Here is a 26,281-nt window from a genome sequence, read left to right on the forward strand (position 1 = left end):
CTAGTATGAATACTCTGATGTTGAGTAAGTTGATGTTGAAGACTGATTAAAACCTTTATCACATTCACTACATTTGTAAGTCTTCTCTCCAATATGAATCCTCTTATATGTAGTAATATATGAGCTTTGATAAAAGACATTCCTGTATTTATTACTTTTAGAATGGTTTTCTGAAAATTCAGTGCCCTGATGTTTCATAAGACTTGGGTCTCGGTCAAAGTTATTGTCTGATTCAATGCAGGGATAGCTTGTTGCTCCATTATAAATGCTGTTGTAGTTATTGAAAAATAGAGCTCTTGGTTAAGACCTTACACAGTTTATTGCAGTTTAAATTTCCAAGTCGACAACTTTCATGTTTTCCCAGCAGCATTTTTTGGAATAAATCTTCCGTGCCTGCTTTGTGGTCATCAAAATCTGGGTGTCATAAGAAGACATAGCTGGGTGTGTGGCTACTGTCTCCATTCCCTTCACATCCTAGAGATCCTTTTTTTGCTTCAAAAAGATGACCAGGTCCCTATAGTTCTCTAACATCTGTCCTTGTACAATTCCCATTGATCAAAGTCCAGTCATTCCCACTCCTCTTGAGAGAAATCTATGGCCACATCTTGCAATGTCAGCAGTCCCTGAGAAGCTGCCATTTCCTCCTGTTTTTCCTCCTGCTCTGGGTTGTTTTTTCATCAATTTATGTTGAAGAAACACATCAGCATCTTGAGAATATACCTTCAAAGGTGTCAACACATCTCCCTCACCAGCTCCTACCCACAAGCCGAACTTTCAAAGTTGACTTTGAAATGCTGAAAAGGCCAATCTCTCCCATCCTTTGTCTCAGGAGAAATACAGGAATAACCAGCTCCTGGCCTTTAAAAATGCTTTGCTGAAACCCTTTCAGGAGTTTGGGTTTTTGGGGGCATGAGCCACCGGTCTCCTTGCATTGCCCTGCAGTAAACCTTTCTCTGCTCCAAACTCCAACATTTAGGTATTATTTGGCTGGGGCTGAGGCCGCAGTGGGTACCCGCCCCCCACCCCCAGTTTGGGGCACCCCCTCCAGGACGCCTCTAGGGGTGGGGCTGTGCATTCTGCTCCCTCCCCCAAGTGACTGAGGGAATTTCTTTTTTCTTTCTTTGCTTATTGCAGTTTACTTCCCTACCCTGCTATAGCTCAAATCAAAGATATGGCTTATTTTAAAACTGGTAGAGGCAAGGAAAACGGTGAGAGAATTCTCAGCCACAATTGTTCAAGGGTCAGAGAGTCTGGGTTTTCCTCTGAAATGAAATGACTCTTCAGATGTTATTATATATTGTTCCTTATCATCTCCTTATAACCTTTCTTGTTAAGAGTCTCAAAGGTGGGATGTTCTCTTACCTAGGGAGAATGTTTTTCATATCTGTTTACATTTCTTGGGATTCAACCTCAGTGATGGGGAGCTAAGAAAATATTGGGTTGGCCCAAAAATTTGTTGGGTCTTTTCTGTAAGATGGCTCTAGTAGCGCTTAGTTGTCTTTAACTTCATTCGAAACAGTTTTGTTAGACTGTATTGTGACAGCTGTCATATCAGCGTGCATTTAAAAAAAGCTTATCAAAATTGGTGAATTTTTGTGTAGCCATTTTGATATTGAAGACGGAAGAAAAAAAGCAATATTTTCAGCATATTATGTTTTATTGTTTCAAGAAAGGTAAAAACAACTGAAATGCAAAAAAGATTTGTGCAGTGTATGGAGAAGATGCTGTGACTGATTGAACATGTCAAAAGTGGTTTGCGAAGTTTCATGCTGGAGATTTCTCACTGGATGATGCTCTGTGGTCGGGTAGACCAGTTGAAGTTGATAGCGATCAAATCAAGACATCGAGAACAATCAACGTTATAACACATGGGAGATAGCCGACATATTCAAAATATCCAAATCAAGCGTTGAAAATCATTTGCACCAGCTTGGTTATGTTAATCACTTTGATGTTTGGGTTTCACATAAGTTAAGTGAAAAAAATCTTCTTGACCGTATTTCTGCATGCGATTCCCTACTTAAACGTAATGAAAACATTCCGTTTTTAAAACAAATTGTGATGGGTAATGAAAAGTGGATACTGTACAATAATGTGGAATGGAAAAGATCATGGGGCAAGTGAAATGAACCACCACCTACCACACCAAAGGCCGGTCTTCATCCGAAGAAGGTGATGTTGTGTATATGGTGGGATTGGAAGGGAGTCCTCTATTATGAGCTCCTTCCAGAAAACCAAACAATTAATTCCAACAAGTACTGCTCCCAGTTAGACCAACTGAAAGCAGCACTCAATGAAAAGCTTCTGGAATTACTCAACAGAAAATGCATATTCTTCCATCAGGATACCACAAGACCGCATGTTTCTCTGATGACCAGGCAAGAACTGTTATGGCTTGGCTGAGTAGTTCTCATGCATCTGCTGTATTCACCAGACATTGCACATTCGGATTTCCATTTATTTTGGTCTTTGCAAACTTCTCCTAATGGAAAAAATTTCCATTCCCTGGAAGACTGTAAAAGGCATCTGGAACAGTTCTTTGCTCAAAAATAGAAAAATTTTGGGAAGATGGAATTATGAAGTTGCCTGAAAAATGTCAGAAGGTAGTGGAACAAAAGGGTGAATATGTTGTTCAATAAAGTTCTTGGTGAAAATGAAAAATGTGTCTTTTATTTTTACTTAAAAACCGAAGGAACTTTTTGGCTAATCCAATACCAGTTGTCTTTCTTAGGAATACTACTTGGTCGGGGGAAGGAGGAGCCACGTAGTATGTGTTTCTTGATGATGGTGATGAAGTTCTATAGTATGATACCTGAGGTATAATATAAGTGAAATTATGTGGACTATACTGAGAACATAAACCTGGTATTATAAAATTCTTCCTATGAGAAGTACTAAAAAGTCAACTAAAGTCTAGAATAACACATTTTTACCTTGGGGACCATTTATAAATGGTTGATTGATAAATGCAATGTCTGCATGGAAGAAGAGTTACTTCTGAAACTTTTTTAATGATTGAAGCTGGGAGATACTTCACAGGGGCTCATTTTGTCTCTTTTTTTGTGTATGCTTGGAAATTTTCATAGTAAAGAAATTGTATTTTATAATAAATTTTATTCATATCTTGTATTTTCTTTTTTTATTAGTTGGCATACTTAGGATTTCTGATGCTTTATACATTTGTGGTTCTTGTACAAATGGAACAGTTACCTTCAGTTCAAGAATGGATTGTTATTGCTTATATTTTTACCTATGCTATTGAGAAAGTCCGTGAGGTATGTCTTTAGTTTTTCCTACCAGTAACTTGGTGTATATTTGGAGGGTGTTATGTTTTGTTTTGGTTATGTGTGTGGGTATGTGTTATTCATACCCACACACATAACCATGATGTAGGTGGGTATATTCATATACCCACCTACATCACCCAGTAGGTGATGATGTTATTGAAGTATAGATTGTTTGGTTTTGCTGTTCTAAAAGTGATGGCCATAGAATAGAGATTGTGTTGTTAACTTTGTCACAATTACAAAGATAATGATTTGTCTCAAATAATAGATTTGTTTTTGTTTTATTTTCTCAACATTCATGTTTATGTTCTTTGCCATTCTCAAAAAGTATTAAATATACATATAGCCAATCAGGTAGATAAATTATAAGTATATTCTTACTTTGCTCTTAGGTTATACTGCTCTAAAGTGTACTGTATTGCCCATTGAATTATCGTTTAGATTTAGATCCCTCTGTCCCTGTGTCTATCAGAGTTTTCAGTTTAAAACTGTAAATTTTCTAATATCCTGATTTTGGAAAAAAAGGTTTTTAAAAATTTTTTATACTTTCTTTTTAATCTAGTACCTACATAAATGTTGTTTTATAACACAGTTATTTAAATACATATGAATTATTTCATGTCTCTACTTTGCATTTAGAGAATACATGAAATTGCAAAAATAGGTAGAAGGCATTGTACTTCCCTCCCACTTAGGTATAATAGGAATTTAATAGCTTATGCATTTTAAATGCCTTTGAATGCCACGGCCCATATGTTTATGAAATCTGTTGTTTTACTAACATGTTTGAAGAAATTAAGTTGTTAAATTGTGAAAGCAAGTTGCAAATAATTTTTTTATTCATAAAACTGTTCTGCAAGGATTTATTAGATAGTAATAAAAGTGATTGCCTGTAGTGGGAAGGAGAATTAGTTGGCTAGGGGTGAAGAGTGGAAGGGAGACTTTTCACTATTTGCTTTTGATACACTATGATTTTGAAGCTGTAAATGTATTACCATTCCCCACAAAAAATTTAAAATATTTTTTATATTAAAGAGCTAAGTATAGCTACTTAAACCATTGAGTTGTTTACTTTCTGCAAATAAGGCACCTTTGGAAGATCCTACCTGGATATCCTAGTGTTGTTTCAGTGAAAAATAAAACAACTTTTGACAAGTATCTCACATTCCAAGTCTACAGAATTGTGTTCTAATCCAGAATTTTCAGTGTCTTAGTTGGATGACCTTGGTTGAGCAGGTCATTTATTTGTGGGTCTTTTTTTTTCTTTTTTTCCCCCTATATATAGAGAATGAGGATAAGAAGTATCTGTCTTTGATATCTTATTGAATTGTTTTGGTGATCAAATGCCAAGACAGTCAAAATACTTTGAAATATTAAATGATATATAAAATTCTGCTATGACAGTATAATTGAATTCTGGTATATGTTTTAATGGGAAGAAAGTGATGAAACTTTTTTTTGTTTGTTTAAACCTGTAGATCTTTATGTCTGAAGCTGGAAAAATAAGCCAGAAGATTAAAGTGTGGTTTAGTGATTACTTCAATATCAGTGATACAATTGCCATAATTTCTTTCTTCATTGGATTTGGACTAAGATTTGGAGCAAAATGGAACTTTGAGAATGCATATGATAATCATGTTTTTGTGGCTGGAAGATTAATTTACTGTCTTAACATAATATTTTGGTATGTGCGTTTGCTAGATTTTCTAGCTGTAAATCAACAGGCAGGACCTTATGTAATGATGATTGGAAAAATGGTAAGTTGAGAGGTGTCTGATAATACTCATGGGTTTATTGATATTTTTTCTTAAAATCATAAAAATATGTTATTAATGTAGTTTTACTTGAACCAGAGAATGATAGTTCATGTTTATTTGCCTCATATTGCAAATAGACCCATTCCTAAGGATATTAGCTTTTTAAAAAATAAATTTATTTATTTATTTATTTATTTATTTATTTATTTATTTATTTATGGCTGAGTTGGATCTTTGTTGCTGCGCGTCATCTTTCTCTAGTTGCTGTGAGCGGGGGCTACTCTTTGTTACAGTGCGTGGGCTTCTCATTGCGGTGGCTTCTCTTGTTGCAGAGCACGGGCTCTAGGCACGGGCTTTAGTAGTTGTGGCACGTGGGCTCAGTGATTGTGGCTCGCGGGCTCTAGAGTGCAGGCTTAGTAGTTGTGGCTCACAGGCTTCGTTGCTCCGTGGCATGTGGGATCTTTCCGGACCAGGGCTCTAACCTGTGTCCCCTGCATTGGCAGGCGGATTCTTAACCACTGTGCTACCAGGAAAGCCCAGGATATTAACTTTTGAAGAAAATATTTGATGGGATAAAGTTAGGAAAGCTTATTTTATTTGTTTTCTCTTGAAATACTTTAATTTTTAAATGTTACTTGCTAAGGCTATTTGAAAAATATGAACTTGCTAGCTCCAATCTATGAGTTTCTTTTCATCTTTACTACCACTACCCTAAACCCAATCTGTCATCATCTGGCACTGGCAGTAGTATAGTAATCTGTTTACTCACAAGCACTCTGGCCTGTCTTCAATCTATATTATAGCTAGAGTAATATTTCAAAATGCAAATCTGAGTATGTCAGTTCTCCTTCTTAAAAAAATCTTTTAATGATTTTGCATTACTGCTAGAAATCAGTGTACTTAATGAAACCCATAAGCCTTGCCCAGTTTGACTGTTGCTTTCCTTCCTTTCTTCCTCTCTCCTTCCCTTCTTCTCTCCCTCCCTCCCTTTAAATTTTGAGATAGTTACAGATTAACGTGCAGTTGTAAGAAATAACACAGAGCGATTCTGTGTACTCTTTACCTAGTTTCCTCCAGTAGTAACATCTTCCTTGCTTTCTTGAGTCTCACCTCTTACCTTTTTTGACCTCTTATTTGTGTTCTAGTCACACAAACCTTTGTCTTTTTCATCTAACACAGCCCCTATCAGAGAACCAAGAATAGCTCATGTTCTTTCTGCGTAAAATGATCACCCTCATCTACACTCATATCCTTAGCTTTTTTCATTAATTAACTTAGTTTTGTCCTCCAGATCTTGGCTTCAACATGTTTTTTTTTCAGGGAAGCTTTTTTGATCTTTTTCAACTAGATCAAGTTTATTTGCTGTATAATTTTATGGGACCCATGTTTTTCCCTTCAGAATATTTATCTGTGTCTAACTGTATTTTAAACTACATTCTTATTGGATTATTTATATTCTCCTCTAGACTTTAAATTCCTTGGAGTAGGAACCTTGTCTGGTGTTGGTCACCTTTATATCTCTAGTATCTCAATACTTATCACAGTCCCTGTCACATAGTAGATTTCTCCTTACTAAATATTTGTTGGTTGGGTGGATAAAGCCATTTCAAGTAGGAAAAAAACAACATAAAAACACTGAACATTAATTGTATTTTCATAGGTTGGTAGTTAAGATTTTTTTCACTTATTTTTATATCCTTAGCAGCAGATTATAAATTTTAAAAACTGTAATTGTTCACCAAGTCGTTTTTAATGTTTATTATATTCTCACTGCTATGCAAGACAATGCAGATTGGTTATTAGGATATTGTCCCTGAACTTTGTGAAACCACATTTCTCTTTTTTGACTTTATCAGTCCTGTAGTTATTTTTAACAGTTGCATAATCTAGCTTGAGGAGCCTATCCTACATAAAGTATTTTAGGAAATTATATGAGATATTAGTAAACTATCAATGTGGTTTATTGATTAAGTTAATGAGTAGGGGATATAGGGATTCATGGAAAGAGAGAAGTTTGTGGAGGTTTTTGTTAAAGCAATGGAATCTGAGCCATTCTTCGAAAGCTTGAGAGAGATGGGAGTAAAAAGGAACAGCCTGACTGGAAATTTTTTTGTGATAAGGTATAGTTTGTTAGCAAATTGGATAGACAGGGCGTAGTAGCTTGGAGTATATAGAACATTGAAAACTAGGACTTCAGAGAAGAAAAATATAGGGGAAACCATTGAAGAGTTTTTCCCCCAAATTTTTATTTTTCTTTACCATAAAAGAAGTAGGTTGACATTTCTCTGTCTTTCCTTATCATCTTGGAGTGACTTTTCAGTGTATGGATATTGAAAGCAGCTAGTCAGATTGTTCATTATGATGATTTTCAACCAGTGGGGCAGTCTGAAAAAGTCTCACAAGGGTTCCTCATGCTCAATTCCAACCCACCACACTAATCTTGTCCCTTATTAATGCACTTTGCAAGATAATGCTAACTAAACAAATACTGTCAGTGGTTTATGTCTTTAGGTACCTCTTTCCTTCTATCTTTACTGATCCAGACTGTTTTTAAAATTTATATCCAGAACATCTAATCTTTTCCTGATATAATATGCCCAATATTTTGCTCTTTCCCATAGGCTTAACCAACTGGCAGGTTTGGTTTTTAAATACATGTCAGGTTTAATGTGCAATTTTTTATGCACTGAGCTGAAAAAAATCTAAAATGTACTGGGCCTACTCCTGCCATAAATTTGGGCCTATTCCTGCCATAAATTACTTTCAGTTTTCAGTTGAAAAAGGCAAACTCTATTATGCTTCTGTTGCTTTTGTGAAAGTAACTTCTCTTTCCTTATTCTAAAATTACTATTCATTGTAAAAAATTTTAGCAAGTGCAGACAAACTACCCTCCAGAGACATCCAGTATTAACAGTTTGATGTATACCTTTCCATCCTTCAAGACATATATATGAATACATGTGTTTATTTGTGTCAAACTTCACACGAATAAATGTATATAATAGTTTTATCGAAATGGGTTCATTATGTGTATGCTGTTTCTCAGTTCTTTTTAAAATTGGTCTTCTAGATTAAATTTATCTTTTATGTAGCCCCACTAGCTCACAGGATTATCAGCATTGCTTTGCATCATGAAGACAAAGTTTTTACATTTTTTGAATACAAAGTTTCATTATTATACTTGATTTTCCACACTACACATTTTCCCTCTAGGAGAGTGTATCCTACTCTCCCCAGTTAAGAATTACTGGTTTATTATTTGTCACATCAAAGAAGTACTTATTATTCATCCATTTTGCATTCTTTCATGAAGTAGTGGTATTTCCAGGAAAAGTTAGGGGAGTTAAGGTTTTGGGGGAGGAACTGGTTTTAGCCTAACGTTTTAGGGCAAAAAACCGCTCTAGCTCTCATTGTCTACCAGATTATTTAGTGACTTAGTGTTATTGGGTTAATTTAATGGTGATATACAGTAAATGGGAGGTGCAGGAAGTATAAAAGTGAACAATCTTAATAACAGATGGAGATGGGAAAAGTAAGGAAGCCAAGAGAAAGTGGAGCTGTCTGGATTTCCATCTGAATCTTACCTCTAATGTACTCCCAACACTCCCACTGGTTCTCCCATCCCAATTATAGGGAGCTGAAATATATATTTCATTTTCTTCTTTACCTTTGATCTTCTTTAGAACCACCCTCCACCAGGATTATGTCTTTCCCTTTGTCAGCCATTTATTTATCATATCATTATCTTTTTTCTCCTAGTGCCATCTTCCCTTTCTACCTCCTTCAGTACTCTCAGATGGTTACTGTTCTAATTATCTGCTTAAAGTAGATGCTGCAGAGTATAAGAAATCCTTCATTAAAGTATACCTTTAATGAATAAAGAAGATGAATTTTATAGTATGTAGTAGATTCCTAGAGTAACTTAACATTTTTTAATCATTGGGTATCTGTTATATGCTATGCATTATACTAAGCTGAGACTACAAAGATGAATAAGACATGGTCCAGATCCTCATGGAATTCACAGTCTAGTATATAAGACAAGCATGTGAGCAGATAGAGAAAGATATGGTAAACTGTTTTGTGAAGACTGAAAGCTTTCACAAGGAATATGGTATTTGAAAAAAGTTTAGAAAATAGGTAGGAATTTTTCTTGAGCAGGGAATTTCTAATCAGAGAAAACAGCTTCATATCTTTCATAAAGATATGAAAGATTAAAGTAGAAGAAATCTTCACATTTGACATCTTTAATAGAGATCAGACTAATGAAAATTACATGGTAAATGCTGAACTCGTCCTACTCACTCCATATACCTATACATTCAAGCTAGGAACCCTCATTTTAGATATAAGAAATGGGATATTCAGATATTTTAATTAGTTAAATTTAGATCAAATATAAGGAAGATTGTCAAATAGGCTTTATGCGAAAGGTATGAAATCCAGAGACCTCTGAATCATCAGCCAACAGACCTTGAATAATTTTAGAATATTTCAGGTTTGGGTTTTGATTTGAATTTTTGAGTTGGGCTTTTTCTTTACTTAATTTGGATTCCAAATTACAGCAAATGCCGTGAATAATGTTTTGATGAATTATTTGCCTTTTAAAAATCTTTTATCCCAAGATTTTGTTTATTGAAAACATATATTCTCTTAGTAGTTCTCTTAAGTGGTCAAATAAGGCGTTATTTAACCATTTTACAAAGAAAAAAACTGAATCTTGGGGGGTTATGGGATTTTTTTATTGTAAGTCACAGGGACTCAACTCTAACTTAACTAAAAAAAAATGTATTGGCAGATCTAACAATTTTAAAGGTAAAGGATCAAGACTAAATGATCATATATAAATAAATATTTTATAATTTCTCCATCTAGTCTAGACTTACTGTCCTCTTTACTTCTCACAGTCCTGCCTTCCATTTCTACTCTCACTATATACTTGTTCAAAACATATGAAAATGTCTTAGTAACTTCTTTTAGATTGATTTATTACTGCAGTTATTGTTAGTTCGTAGTAGATTAAAGTACAGATTTATTGTAAATGTAGTCTCTTGATCTCCATGGGATTTTCCCCTTAGATTATTATTTGTGGATGAATATTATTACATATTGCTAGAGTGACACTACATTCACTTTCTTAGATGTAAGTGCTGAACACTTGTACACATAAATAAGTGGATAGAAATTAAAGTTTCATTATAGCATTTCACTTAATTCTTTGAATTCCTGAGTAATGATGTCAAAATTCACATTGTGATTTAGCAATAAAAATTGTTTTTTAATGATTTATTATGTGATAGCTCAGCTAGGCTCTTTTTCAATTTTGCTGAAATTAAAGAATTGCAAACTACGTGACTTGCAAAAGAATTTGTTAACCAGATACGGGTATCACTTGTTTTTTCAACACCCATACTGATAATTCAGTTTGTTGTTTTATTTACCTCCTAGGAGGTTTTCACAGCCCAGGAGACAAGGCACCATGGTAGGGTTCAGGATGGGTGAGAAGAATGCCTTTCTTTTGTGAAGTGGGCAAAAGGTACTATCAAAGGAAGGTAGAAAAGATAGTCTGCACCTCCTGTATAAGAACAGGACAGTTTTAGGAAAGAACTCTCATGGAAATTGGTTCCCTGAATCTGCCCCTTATGTCTATACTTCTTTAAAATCTTCATGGACATGAGATAGGCAGACTCCAGTTTGAGCCTGTGATATGGTTCATTATGTAGAAGATGCCTATGACTTATCTGATGTTACAGATCAGTTTTTACATAATTTCCTTGATGTTAAGGTTTATGTAGTGATGAGGTTTCCTGAATGCTAATGCTAGGAATAAAAAGAAACTCAAAGATTCAAGTTACCTATTGGAACATTAGAAACTGTTTTTTAAGATGAAGAATTGTCTTTGTGTTTAAATTCCCATGTATTTTAACAGTGTTCATTTTTTAACAGGTGGCCAATATGTTCTACATTGTAGTGATTATGGCTCTTGTATTACTTAGTTTTGGTGTTCCCAGAAAGGCAATACTTTATCCTCGCGAAGCACCATCTTGGACTCTTGCTAAAGACATAGTTTTTCATCCATACTGGATGATTTTTGGTGAAGTTTATGCATATGAAATTGATGGTAAGGATTTATGTGTACAAATATATCTTTTGGTTATTTCATATTTCAAAGCCAAAATTGCATTATAGTAATATTACAAATTTTCACAAATCAAACTGTTACCAACCTAAGTCCTCCCATGATACATTAGTTAATCCCAGAAGAAACATAACAAAAATTAATTGAAAAAAAGTATTTCAGAATTTTTTTTAGCTGTAATTAATGGAATCTGGCCTAAACTGGCTTACACAGTAAGGACATATATTAGCTCACATAACAGAAAGTTCAGAGGTAGAGTGGTCTTTGGGATTGGTTAATTCATGCTAAGGACACATTCTTTTTCATCCCAGTCCTCTGTAATAAGTGTCTGATTCATACAGGTTTTCCTTTACAATTGTAAGACTCTGTCACAAGCAACAGGAGGAAGGAGACACTGTTTTCCATTGGTTCTCTTCAGGGGAAAAAGTCCCTTTCCCAGATGCCTTCTATTGAACCGGTTTTTAAATCTCATTAGCTCAAATTGGCTTCAGTCTGCCTGTCTCTAAACAGGGCAGGGGTAATGGAATTACATTGATTAGTTGGATTGTATATACTCTTGAATTGTAAAATTCAACCCTGAATACATTCTCTGCATAAAGCTATTCTATTGTTTTAGTTAAAAAGGCTAGATAACTTGTGAACATAGTTGATACTGCCAACTTTCAAGGATGTTCTTCTGACCTTCACATTGAGTTATAGAATCTTTATTTTGTTAGTTTGCTCATGTTCTCTCTTGCTCTCTCTCTCGCATCTTAACTTTACTCCTCCATCACCCCCATTCTGTGTTGCTCCTTACCCACCTATTTATAGGTGATTAGATCAGGGGATGGTCACATAGTAGTCATCAGTTGTTATGAAATGTTGGTTAAAACAGTGAGGTTTTACCAGCCTGGTAAAATTTTGTGTTTAATGGCTTCCTGTTTAGTGTCATTTCCAGGTTTTTATTGTCTGCTTTTTCTTATGTGGCTCTAGTTTAGTTATAACGCATTGGATATAGTTTTTCACTCTCCTGCATTCTCTTTCTTGGGTATTTGCTTCATCATACTAATCTGAATAGAGTGGAAATAGATTCATAAAATTTTTTAGGAGTGAAAGGACCTTATGCATCAGTTTGCTCGTGAAACCATTTTATGTGAAAGGAATGATACAGCCATGATGAGAATTTCAATGATGTATATTTTTTAAATGCTTACAAAACACCAGGTGCTAAGTGTATTATAAAGATTTGTATAAAACTTGTCACTAGTTCAAGATTATTTAATTCAAATCCTGGCCCTACTTGAATTTATTTTACTTTATTCCTCATAACTCTGTGGTGGGTATTAAAGCTCTTCCCTTCCTTAATTCAGCTGTGTTATGGCTTCAGAAACATTCCAGATGGAGGCAATGAAATGCAAGGAATTCAGATCTAATCATTGTATACTTAAGAGGCACTTTAACCATTCCTTCAACCCTCCTTTGTGGCCTAATAAGCTAAAGTCAGTAATCATTATGTTTGTAAATTTACTATGAGTTTATCATACTCTTTTCTGGTTCAGTTATTTTTCTTATAGAAATGTGTGGCTGAATCTGGGAGTTTTATTCTTCTTAATGCTCCTCTGGCTAAACCCTACCTTGGAGGGTAGACGTAATACAGAAATACACTTCCTTGTATGGAGTAGAGTCGTAGAATAGTACCCACATCCTTCACAACATTCTTCTCTTTTGGAATACTGTTAAGTTGGTGTTTGTATGGCTGCCTGCCCAGAAGCTTTTGCTAGAATCTGTGAAACAGATATGTACATAATCAAAACTTCCTTCAAACAAACCTACACAAATATTGACTAGAAGCAGTAACTGGTAAATTACTGTTTTAATTTTTTTTTTTTTTCTTTCTCAAGTTTGTGCAAAGGATTCCAGTATCACTGAAATCTGTGGTCCTGGGACATGGTTGACTCCATTTCTTCAAGCAGTCTACCTCTTTGTACAGTATATCATTATGGTCAATCTTCTTATTGCATTTTTCAAGTAAGAATTTTATTTGGTTGCTTATTGTAATGAGATCATTTAATATATAGTTCTCTTTTTGAAGGAACTATACAAAATTTAAAATATAAAGATTTTATTGAGGCTTAAACTACTAAAAATTATTTTTGAAAATTACAAATAAGAAAGCATGCATTTTCAAAATCAAATTAATTCTAAATTTGAGACTCTATCTTTCAACATGCAGTTTTTTTATAAATTTAATCTTTATTTGGTATTTATTACAAGGTGGCCAGGGAATACACATGCAGTATACAAAACAGAAAGGCAAATAGAAAATTCTTCAGTAATCCCATTCTTAGTATTTTGGTATACATCCTTTTTATCTTTTATATATATGAACCACTTTTTCTTTTCAAAAATAATGTTCTTATATTCTGTATACTGTTTTTAACTAAGCAAAACATGAATATTATCCTACATTAATAAATATCCCTCTCCAGTTTTTTAATGACTACCTCGTATTCCATGATATAGACTGTAATTTTTAAGCCAATATGTTATATTGCTCCATTCGATTGTTTATAATTTTTTGTTCCCCAAAACCACATTGTGGTTAAATTTTTTATTAATCCTTATGTATTTCCCTAGAGTGTTTTCCTAAAAGTAGAACTATTCAATATATGTATATTTCGGACTTCTTCTATTTAAGTCAAAATAAGCCTGTGTCTCCAAATCTCTGCTAACAGTAGGTATTATCTTTTTAATGGTTGCTAATTTGACAGTACATAAGAGTCTTGTTTTTATTTGCACTTATTTTGTTACTACTCAGGTTGAATATTTTCTTCTGTTTTTGTCATTTATATATAATTTAAAAAGCTTAAAATCATATTTTCTGCCGATTTTTCTGGGAGTTTATAATTAAGACCCTCAACAATATCAAACTTTGCCTTATACTATTGCATGTATTTTTTTCCAGTTTCGCATTTGCCTTTTAGTCTTGTTTATGGTGGGGTACTTCTTTGAATCCTTGTTTAGAGCAGAATTACAATAAAATTTTAGTATTTAAAACTTTAAAATGTCATTAGCTAAGTTTATTTTTATTCTTTGTTATTCAAGCAATGTGTATTTACAAGTGAAGGCAATTTCCAATATTGTATGGAAGTACCAACGTTATCATTTTATTATGGCTTATCATGAGAAACCAGTTCTGCCTCCACCACTTATCATTCTCAGCCATATAGTTTCTCTGTTTTGCTGCATATGTAAAAGAAGAAAAAAAGACAAGACTTCGGCTGGACCAAGTAAGTAAAATATATTAAGGCAAATGTTTTTATTTTATCACTTATCAGTATTACACTGAAAGCTAAGTATTTTTTTTTAAATAAATAAATTTATTTATTTATTTATCTTTGGCTGCATTGGGTCTTCGTTGCTGCACACGGGCTTTCTCTAGTTGCAGTGAAGTGGGGCTACTCTTTGTTGCGGTGCGCGGGCTTCTCATTGTGGTGGCTTCTCTTGTTGTGGAGCACGGGCTCTCGGCACGCGGGCTCTAGAGTGCAGGCTCAGTAGTTGTGGCGCACGGGCTTAGTTGCTCCGCGGCATGTGGGATCTTCCCGGACCAGGGCTCGAACCTGTGTCCCCTGCATTGGCAGACAGATTCTTAACCATTGCGCCACCAGGGAAGTCCCTGAAAGCTAAGTATTAATTTTATTCAGAAGACTTAACTGGTTAATGTTATTGTAAAGGCTTTTGTTGAATTTGCCTAAACGTAAAATAATTTAAAGTGCAATATGGTTATCTATAAAAGTAAATTTAGTATTAAACTTCCTTTTTGGTATGGCATCTCAATTTGGTTTTGTTAAAATGCTAGTGTAAACCATAATAACACTTGCTGTTCTACAAACCATTTTGACTGCTGTGTAAACAATAACACTTTTAGTACATTCTGTATACTACGTGAGACGTAATAAACTCTGCCTAAAATTTTACAGTGGCTTTTTATTCTACCAAATCATTTCTTATATTCTTCTACCTAGGTATGCGAAGGAGAGGTGTGAGAGAGAGATGGGGAAGGGTATTTTATAGGAAAAGGAGGAAGTACTGGAAACTATTCTTCCAGCATCACACTGTGAGTGAAGAAAGAAGTAGAAATACTTGTTTAGGGCTTTAGAAACACACCAGTAAAAAGAGAAAAAAAATTGCAGATGATTTACATAGCCTTATGAACTCTAAATAACATAAAACTCATGAGCTAAAGTTTTTCTCGATGTCTCTGTTGATTTTTTTTTTTCTTTTCCCTCCTTAGAACTTTTTTTAACAGAAGAAGATCAAAAGAAACTTCATGATTTTGAAGAGCAGTGTGTTGAGATGTATTTTAATGAAAAAGATGACAAATTCCATTCTGGGAGTGAAGAGAGAATTCGTGTCACTTTTGAAAGGTTCAGAAACTCTTTAATTTTAACTGATTTTATGTCAGAGTGGGTTCTGTTAGTTATGTCTCTTACACATGGTCATTGTTCAATTTATGTTTGTCAAACAAGTAAGTTTAGTAATGGTTTTACATAATATATTGGGAGACAGTTCAGTTCTTTACTTCTAAGACTTCATGTAAGTCAGTAAGTCAGTCTCTTAATTGTTTTTTGACCCTTGTTACAGAGAGCAGAAAAGAGTTGGTGGAGAAAAGTTAAACTGTCTTAATTGTTTTAAAACATGTTTCTTTCCATTAGTTTTGCTGCGTTCTAAAAGTATATGGTATTTGTGTAGGTACAATAATGGTAATAGTAGTTTATGTGTATGTAGCTGAATACACAGTTTTGTGTTACTCTGATGGGGGAATAAATAGCCTATGGTACAAAAGTGTGTTTTAAAATCTTATATTTTTATTATAATAGGATTAGCACTTGATCCTTCTTTTTTTAATTATTTATTAATTATTTATTTTTGGCCGTGTTGGGTCTTAGTTGCGGCACGGGGACTCTTCTTTGCAGTGTGCAGGCTTCTGCCTAGTTGTGGCATGTGGGCTTCTTTCTAGTTGGGGTGTGTGGGCTCCGGGGCGTGCAGGCTCCAGAGTGTGCGGGCTCAGTTGTTGTAGTGCGTGGGCTCTCTAGTCGTGGCACGTGGGCTCCAGAGCTTGTGGGCTCAGTAGTTGCAGCACACGGGCTTAGTTGCCCCACACACGTGGGATCTTAGTTACCTGACCAGGGATCGAACCCGTGTCCCCTGCATTGGCAGGCGGATATTTCAAAACCATTAATTTTTAACATTTGTAAAACTCCTGTGTTTCCCTTACAGAGTGGAACAGATGTCCATTCAGATTAAAGAAGTTGGAGATCGCGTCAACTATATCAAAAGATCATTACAATCATTAGATTCTCAAATTGGCCATTTGCAAGATCTTTCAGCCCTGACTGTAGATACATTAAAAACACTCACTGCCCAGAAAGCTTCAGAAGCTAGCAAAGTTCACAATGAAATCACACGAGAATTGAGCATTTCCAAACATTTGGCTCAAAACCTTATTGATGATGGTCCTGTAAGACCTTCTGTGTGGAAAAAGCACAGTGTTGTAAATACACTTAGCTCCTCTCTTCCTCAAGGTGGTCTTGAAAGTAATAATCCTTTTCTTTGTAATATTTTTATGAAAGATGAAAAAGATTCCCAATCTAACATATCTGGTCAGGATTTACCTGTAATACCCCAGAGAAAAGAATTCAATTTTCCAGAGGCTGGTTCCTCTTGTGGTGCCTTATTCCCAAGTGCTGTCTCTCCTCCAGAACTGCGACAGAGACAACATGGAGTAGAAACCTTAAAAATGTTTAGTAAAAATCAAAAATCAGGCAGTTCATCTAATAGCATACCACATGTATCATCCCCACCAACCAAATTTTTTGTTAGTACACCATCCCAGCCAAGTTGCAAAAGCCACTTGGAAACTATAACCAAAGATCAAGAAACTGTTTGTTCTAAAGCTGCAGAAGGAGATAATGTAGAATTTGGAGCATTTGTAGGTAAGTTTGGCAAACTGATACTTGTACATCAGCATTATTTATTTTTTAATTATAATTATCACCTTAGAAATAAAAATAAATTGCTAATTATTGAAATCATGTACTTGTGTGACAAGTGGACTACCTTTTCATAGAGTATAGTTCTAAAAATTTTTTAAGGAGTCAGAAGTCAGGGAAGTAGGTTGAATTGGGCTATAGTAGTTATATTAGCACATACCTCTTTGGTGCAACTTACTATAATAACAATTGTATGGAAAACTTATTTGGACTCTGTCTTTTGACTTTAAGCATAGTCTCTTGAATTTGATCAACTTTTGTTGAAAGAACTTGAGTGATTTGTAAGTGTTGCAAGACAAAGGTATAGGGGAGGCTAGAAGTAACTGGAAAAGAGCAGTGTTTTATAAATAGGCTGACCATATAGCTTTTCATCCAAACCAGTACACTTTTGAGAGTGAAAGGGTGTGTTACTAATATTTACATTAGGATAATAGGGAAAGCCAAGACTCTACTTGGAAAATGAGTATTTATGGTCAACCCATTTATATACCCAGAGAGTATATACCCAGAGATCACTTCAGAAAGGAATGATTCATTCTTTTTTTTTTTTTTAATTTGTATTTATTTATTTATTTATTTATTTATGGCTGTGTTGGGTCTTTGTTTCTGTGCGAGGGCTTTCTCTAGTTGCGGCGAGTGGGGGCTACTCTTCATCGCGGTGCGCGGGCCTCTCACTTTCGCGGCCTCTCTTGTTGCGGAACATAGGCTCCAGACGCGCAGGCTCAGTAGTTGTGGCTCACGGGCCTAGTTGCTCTGCGGCATGTGGGATCTTCCCAGACCAGGGCTCGAACCCGTGTCGCCTGCATTGGCAGGCAGATTCTCAACCACTGCGCTACCAGGGAAGCCCAGGAATGATTCATTCTTATACCTCACCTCAAGTAAAATAAGGACTGAAAATATATTTATTTTGGCAATGATAACATGTTAATAATATTGGTGAAAACTGTTTCAGTGAAGGATGTGATAGAGGAAGAAGCCTGATTATAGTGAAATAAAGTACAAATGGGAGGAGTGAATGTAGAGAGTGACTGGGGGGGCGACTCTTAAAAGCTTGGCAGTGAAGGCAAAAAGAAAGAACTAATATTGTGGTTTGTATGTTTAAGGTTTTATTTGTTTTGTTTTTAATGATGATGTTTTGTTATTTAAATGTTGACATTATGCCACGTGGAAGGAAAAGGTGAAGAGGGAATGCTTTGTAGAGCTAGCTAAGCCCCAAATATTTGTAGAATATAGTGTTCTAACAGCCTTCCTCTTAGATGATTAAAGATAAAAGTATTTAACAAAGAATTCTTAGAAAACAACTTGGGTTGTTCGTGGACACAACCAGAATGTTCCAAGGTTTGAAGAAGGCCCCCTGTCTCTTCAAGTTTGAATTTTTCCTTCAGGTGGCTTCCTAACCTTGTCTTTAACACTTATATGAGCCTTCCCAGCCTAGGAATTTACCTAGTCACGGAACATGTATAGAGATGGTTCACAGAATGTTATGTCTATGTAAATATCTCCACAATTAGGGCCAACCCCATGGATTATCTAGGTACTGAGCATGCTGATCTCTGCTGCTAGGCTATGTGAGTTCACTGTGGGTTTATAGAGACAACTTTTCCTACATAAAATCTATCCCAGTTTATTTTTAAAAAACATATTTTAGTCTGTTAATATATTGCCAGTGGTATGGATATGTAGATATAGATATCTATATGTTTGATGTCTATATTTATATGTAATATGTATATATGTATAATAAATATATATAATGCTTTTTTTTATTGAGAGTAAAAGTGATTGCTCCCCCTCTTCTAAATTTCAAGTAGTTCACTTCATATCACATGTTGGATTCTTTTAGGATCCTGTTACTGTAAACTTGAACTACTCATCTTCTCCAGCTTTTTGACACCTATTTTCAGTATTTATCAGGAAAGCTACAGGAAACTTCAGAGCCATTAAAACTACTTACAAGACAACATACGTCACTTGTTTGAATAGACTAGGCAATGACATTATTTTGATAGAATTAAAAAAAAACAAGTATTTTTTGTTGTAATCGTTTTTTTTTTTCTTTTTTAAGGACACAGAGATAGCATGGATTTACAGAGGTTTAAAGAAACGTCAAACAAGATAAAAGAAATATTATCCGTAAGTAAATCCTTATAGCAGTGCGATTATTTTGCTATTTTGGAGTTTAGTTCAAAATAGAATTAAACATATTTTTCAGGAAAAATACAGTGTTAGCAGAAACCATCATCAACATGAGAGTTCCAAATATTTGAAGCTTATACACAATTTGAAAAAAAGAAAAAACAGTTGAGGAATATGAAAAAATGTACAAATAGCTTGCATTTTTTAACAGGAATCGAACCTGTGTCCCCTGCATTGGCAGGTGGATTCTTTTTTTTTTTCCTTTTTTTCTTTTTTTTTTTTTTTTATTTATTTATTTATTTTTATCCATGTCTGTGTTGGGTCTTTGTTTCTGTGTCAGGGCTTTCTCTAGTTGCGGCAAGCGGGGGGCCACTCTTCATCGCGGTGTGCAGGCCTCTCACTATCGCGGCCTCTCTTGTTGCGGAGCACAGGCTCCAGACGCGCAGGCTCAGTAATTGTGGCTCACGGGCCCAGCTGCTCCACTTCATGTGGGATCCTCCCAGACCAGGGCCCAAACCCGTGTCCCCTGCACTGGCAGGCAGATTCCCAACCACTGCGCCACCAGGGAAGCCCTAGCTTGCATTTTTAAACTGAAGTTAAAAAATCACCTGTTTAACATTTCTCTTAAAAAATGCTTCTCCCTGTATGATTTCCACGGACTACTCATTGAGCTCAACTCTTTCCCAGGCCCCAAAATTCATTAGAATATAACCCTGCTTCTCAAGGACCCTGTGGTCTAGCAATGAAAAGCTGAATATGCCAGTAACTACAGTATCGCGTGCAAGTGTAAGATGTTCAATAAATGTTGGTTAAATGAGTTTTAAAGTGTACAGAACAACTAGCAGAAAGGTGTGTTTCCTGGCTGAAAATTTTTATTTCTTAACTGTTGCTTTCATAAATTACCAATAACTAATTTGAGCTTTAAGGGTAATAACAGCTACATCAAGATAATTAAGAAGACCTGGAAAAGTGCTAATTAAGCTTCTCCATCCCTTAAGAACTTAAGTTGTGGAAATGATCAAGTGATAAATACAACGGAAATAAAGTTTTTCCTAAAACTAAAGCCAAGGAAATGATAATGATATAAGCTTTTATAAATGATTATTTCTCATATGATCTATAGTTAATTGTGAAATTGCTGTCAGGACATGTTACTTATTACCCTACACCTAAAAGGTAGACTCAAGTGCATTTTTTGTAATATAAATACCAACTTTTTTTTTTTTGGGCCGTGCCACTCAGCTTGCAAGATCTCAGTTCCCTGACCAGGGATTGAACCTGCGCGCTTGGTAGTAAAAGCGCAGAGTCCTAACCACTGGACCGCCAGTAATTCCCCAACATTTGTATTTTTAATAGCATACATTTTGATTGAACTATTGTACTAAAGTGAATAATTTAATTTAATGTCTATTAACTAGATTTTGTTAACTTTGGATTGAATTGGTGACTATATGGAAATTGAGATGTAGTGATTCCAGGAGGTCCCTTTCTTTCCATATTTGCCTTTAAGTTTGTATCTCTTACCTCAAATAAGACCATCAGAATGATGTAAGAAATACGATTATGGAGTATTCAAAGATGCGTAAATATCAGGTAAAGTCTCTTACTTGTGGGAGTCAAAAACTTAACTTAGGGCTTCCCTGGTGGCGCAGTGGTTAAGAATCCGCCTGCCAATGCAGGGGACACGGGTTCGAGCCCTGATCTGGGAAGATCCCACGTGCCGCCGAGCGGCTAGGCCCGTGAGCCACAATTACTGAGCCTGCGCGTCTGGAGCCTGTGCTCCGCAACAAGAGAGGCTGCGACAGTGAGAGGCCCGCGCACCGCGATGAAGAGTGGCCCCCACTTGCCACAACTAGAGAAAGCCCTCGCACAGAAACAAAGACCCAACACAGCCATAAATAAAATAAATAAAATTAAAAAAAAAAAAAAAACTTAGTAATAGGGGCATTAGTGCCTAAGTGGCATTTGACCCCAAGTTTGACTCTAAACCTGTACACTTGAATTTTAGCCAGGAAAATTCTGAGGGCTGGGAATGGATATGGAGAAAGTAAATCTTTGGAGTGATTCTGACTTAGAGAATTGACATGACACCACAGTAAAAGGTTAGAACTGCTAACTAGCAGTTAGAACTGCTAACTAGCAGTCTTAGAGTTGTCAAACTCATCATGTCAAAACCTCAAATTCACCATCATCTACCTGCTCAGCAGACATATTTCTTTTCCTCCTGTATTTCCTACCTCTGTTAATAGCATCAGCGTCCTAGTTTACCAGGACAAACTTGCACTCTTACTTCTCCCTTCCAGTCAATGGCCAAGTCTACTTGGTTTTGCTTCCTAAATACTTTTTTAGTGTCTCTACTTTTCTCAATCCTTAGTTATAGTTACCCTGACTTAGGCTGTTAATTATCTAATTTATATTTCATTGAACTTTTAAGGTATCTTTAACAAGGTGTCACAACAGCAGTTGAAGGAATTTGTCACGACACTCTGATGGCATTTTGCTGTTGTGAAGCACTTGATATATGGTGGGAAATCATTTATAATAAATGGACATTTCTTAATGGTAAATGGTAGATGTTAGGGTTTCCCCACAGATTGCACCTTTTAACAATGAACCTATTAAATGAACTTAAAACAGGAGTATGCTGAAAATTTTTAAGTGAGCAAATAACTTCCTGGTAAAAACAAGAAGAAATAACAAATTTCTGTGAGTGGGAAGAAAAATGGTGGCTATGTTTTAAATTTAACAACTGTGAGTACTTCACTTAGAGGAAAAGAACTATAATAATAGAATAATGAGCTCTAGCTCATGACGGTTAGAGGTTTTGAGTTCTTGAACATTTGTGGGTTATACATCCCTTTGAAAATGTAATGAAAACTACAGACCACTTCCCAGGCAAATGCACATATACAAATTTTTTTCTTTTAAAATATAGAGTTTTACAAATACCTCGAAGCCCACTCACTCATCAGTCCCACACTAGAATTTCTATCAAAGATGGTTCTATGAAATTGATGTGTCATTGCATCAAAGAGTATATATCAAGGAAAGTACTTAAGTAAAACAATCAAGAAATAGCTAGAACTGGTTCCAAAAGGAACAACTAAAATCAGAAAGGAAATCAGAGTTGCCTTGTGACAATAGGAAAAAGGTTAGCACTTTTTGCTTGGCTATGTATCAATAAATCAGCTGTAATGTGAAGAATGTGAAACATCAAAGGTAGAAAAACTTAATTTTCTTGAGATGTTTAAGTTAAATTTATTTAATGAAAGTAATAGCTTATTGTGGTAGTAACATTTTAAAACTCATTGTTTCTGAGGGGTGGTAGAGGTTTGGAAATATTTTAAAGTTACATGGTAGTATGACCTGTGTATAGCTGAAAAGAAGAAACAGGGTGAAGGTATCAGATCTTCCGCATTACTTTAATGAATTTCATTAGTTCATCTGGGAAAACGAATAGGTAAAAAGAAGAAAATGGGGGAGAATTAGTTGTTAGATACTAAAATATCTATACAGGTGGTACAATTGAAACATGAATATTTAGTGAAACATTTTGGTGACTCCAAAATAACCCTTCTACAAATACAAATTTAATAAGGGTTGGATTAGAAATTGATGAGAAAAGGAATGCTTTGTCAGTAAACACACAAATTGGACAACTGGGTAGAAATTTGGAAACGTCTGTTTCATATCACTTCATAAGCTCAGATGAATTCTGGATTTAAATATAAAAATTCAAAGTATAAAAAAACTTAAGAAAATAGAAATATTAAGTCAGTAAAGCCAGCAGGGCTTTTTAAACAAATATTAAGGGAAGGATGTAAAGAGATGAGTACCTAAAAATATAAAGCATAGATAAAACAAATCTGAAAAAAATTGAAATTTGACAAATAATGATCAGATAGATCTTTGTTATACAAATAGCTTATACAAAGCAATAAGAAAGCTACCATAACTCCCCAAAATAAATTTCCCCTCCACTTCTTTACTCTCCAAAGAAGAAAGTATTGCTGTTTCAATTTTAGTGTAAAATAGTAGTTTTTTTCTTTTTAAGGTGAATTGATAAATGTTTTATTATTTTCCCTATAGTTTCCTATTTTCCTCCAATTTTTTAAATGAACTTGTATTGCTATGAAAAAGGATTCATTCAGATGGATTTATGAATAATAAGCAAGTAGGGTGTTTTGATGGCAGTTTTTGAAATTGGCATTGAAGAAAATAACTGTAATTTGTAATATACCCTTTGGAGTCCAGGTAGATTAAAGCATATTGAACTAAAGAGATCCAGAGGCTCTTATACTACTTAGAGCAATGATTTGAAATTTAGTTCAATTGTTTTAAAATTGTCTATATGTACAATATGCAGAATGATATTCCTTCTGAAAACACTCTGAAACATGTGAGTTCTCATGCTGGATTTACTGAGTGTCACAGAACTTCTATTCCTCTTCATTCAGAACAAGGTGAGTGTTTTGACTTCATGAATTATGCTAACAAACATACCCATTTAAGCGTTACAGGTATTTTATGGACATCATTAAACTTTAAATGTATTTTATGTATGTCACACACTTGAGCAGTGAACGTTTCAGAAGTCAGAAAATGCAGATTCTGGTCCATCGTTGTTGTTCTTAACCTTGAATAATACATATTCTGAACATTCTAATATTTTTCAACAAATTGTTTAGACTTAAAAGATGAAAGGCAAAGACTCGCTTTTTACAAATCTGCTGACTTTAACTTTTACAAATGAATCGGTTGTATTTTAATCTGTATAGTCATTTAGTCAACTTATTTTTCAACTTTAACTTTTAAAAATAACTAATACATTTATTTGGTTCAAAATTAAAATACACACACACACACACACACACACACACACAAGCACTTTGAAGATCAGTCTCAGTCTCCAACCCCATGTGTAACCACTGTTATTTTTGTTTTTTCTCTAGAGTTTCATGCTTATGTAGTCATATATGACAATAGTCTTTTTTACCTCTTCATCTTTTACACAAAAGGTAGCATACCATACATGTTGTCCTGCACCTTTAATTTTTCATTTAAAAAGTTTAATGATCTGGAGATGTTTCCATATCATGCTTTTTTGGGGTCATAGTTATATGCATATAAATTTATTGTTATCTAACTTTTCAGTTATGTACATGGAATCTTTATAAGGTTCCTTAAGAAAAGCAGTACTTCCTTATTCCCCTCACCATCATTTCTCCTTTTATTCTCTTCAAGTTGGGTTTATGCCAGGAGTGCAAATTAGTTTAACATTCAAAAATATAAGGCGTGATAGTAACAAATTAAAGAAAAAAATCATATGATTATCTTAATAGCTGCAGAAAAGGCTGAATTTGATGAAATTCAACATCCATTCATGATTAAAACTCCTAGCAAAGTAAGTATAGAATGGAGTGTCCTTAATATGAATAAAGGGTATCTAACAAAAACGTACCACAGATACCATACTTCATAGTGAAATATTGAACACCCTAGAAGGAGAACAAGACAAGGATTCTATTTAACATTTTAGCCAAAGAAAAAAAGGAAGAAAAATAAATGGTAGAAGGGTTAGGAGGGAAGAAATAAAACTCACTATTTTTGGATAACGTGGATATTATTTCTAAAGTTAGGATGCCTGTAATTTTATATCCTCATATTTCAGTTTTAGGCAGTATCTGTTGACCTCCCACTAAAGAAGACAAGGGTTGAGCTCTTCCCCACCACCGTCCCCACCCCTCTCTGTTCCCTAGCCCACATGCATGCACAGATGTCTTTACCCCTTCCCACCAGTGTAGTTACGTCATGATTTTGGTTAGATCAACACTGGATTCTCTGCTCTTTGAATAAATTTCTTCAAAATATTCAGTTTCATCATCTTGAAAAAGTTGTGCCCAGAGTCTCCTAATATATCTCAATCTGCTCTTTTTGCCCTCTATACTTGGAATGTTCTAAGATTTCCTTTCACCGTTCATTCTTTTGTTCTAAGATTTCTCTTCACTCTTCATTCTGAGGTTTTCCTTTATTGTATCATGAGGTTGTAAATTCTAAATTAATTGAAAATTTAACATCCTCACTTTTTTTGGAAAATAGGCTTAATTCTAAAGTTTGTTTAGCATAAACAAGCAAAATGTGACAAAAGTGGCATCTTAAATGGGGGGAAAGATGAACTGGGTTTTTTTTCCATTACTGTAAAATGATGTTTATATAACATTATTAATTGCAACATTGTTACAGCAAGAGATTGAAATCAGGCCAAATGTCCATCAATAGGAGTTTGGTTAAATAAATTATTGTATATCCATTGTATGAAGTTCAGCATAATATCAAAGTAGAATAGAGAAATCCTCTGTGTACTGATATTGAAAGATCTCCAAGCTTAAAGTTAAAAAACCAACAACAAAAAAACCTGAAGATATATATATTATACTAGCATTTATGTTAAAAAAAGAAGATTCAGGGGTATATGTAGAAACACAAAATATCTTTGGAAGGATACACAAGAAATTTGGGAACAGAGGAAGAGCAAGGCTTTTTTTTTCCATACTCTTTTATTTCATATTGCCTTTTCACAAAAATAAATTGAATAATTTTGATATCCTGTCAAGAGACCCGTGGGACTCATATAACTCTTACATTCAGCAGTGTTGTGGAGAGGATAAGTTATCTTAGGAAAGTTATATTATGCCTCGAAACACTTTGGTTAGTTGGTATTAAAAAAATTTTTTTTAGTTGTATAACTTTTTTATTTTTAAAATTTTCTTTTAGTGGAAAGTAACAGTAGAAGGCCATCTATAGAAGATACTCATGAAGTAGATTCCAAAGCAGCTTTACTACCGGTTTGTACATTTCAATTAAACATATGCATATTTAAAAATACTTATTTGTTAGAGAAGAGCTGAAAGATGGTGATATTTTATCTGA

At 34.7% G+C, this 26,281-nt stretch overlaps 1 protein-coding gene across 1 annotated transcript in view; it reads left to right on the forward strand.

Annotated features, from left to right (window-relative positions):
* Positions 1-26,281, forward strand: part of TRPM7 (transient receptor potential cation channel subfamily M member 7) — a 111,827-nt gene that overhangs the window by 64,182 nt on the left and 21,364 nt on the right. Inside the window, exons 20-29 of the mRNA XM_007170409.3 lie at positions 3,147-3,275; positions 4,766-5,044; positions 10,991-11,165; positions 13,064-13,190; positions 14,268-14,452; positions 15,457-15,589; positions 16,443-17,158; positions 19,281-19,348; positions 23,718-23,814; positions 26,126-26,196. Of these exons, the coding sequence (XP_007170471.2) occupies positions 3,147-3,275; positions 4,766-5,044; positions 10,991-11,165; positions 13,064-13,190; positions 14,268-14,452; positions 15,457-15,589; positions 16,443-17,158; positions 19,281-19,348; positions 23,718-23,814; positions 26,126-26,196 (1,980 nt within the window). The remainder of the gene's footprint in view (positions 1-3,146; positions 3,276-4,765; positions 5,045-10,990; positions 11,166-13,063; positions 13,191-14,267; positions 14,453-15,456; positions 15,590-16,442; positions 17,159-19,280; positions 19,349-23,717; positions 23,815-26,125; positions 26,197-26,281) is intronic.

The sequence above is a fragment of the Balaenoptera acutorostrata genome, chromosome 3, assembly GCF_949987535.1.
Source record: "Balaenoptera acutorostrata chromosome 3, mBalAcu1.1, whole genome shotgun sequence".
Classification (NCBI taxonomy): Eukaryota; Metazoa; Chordata; class Mammalia; order Artiodactyla; family Balaenopteridae; genus Balaenoptera; species Balaenoptera acutorostrata.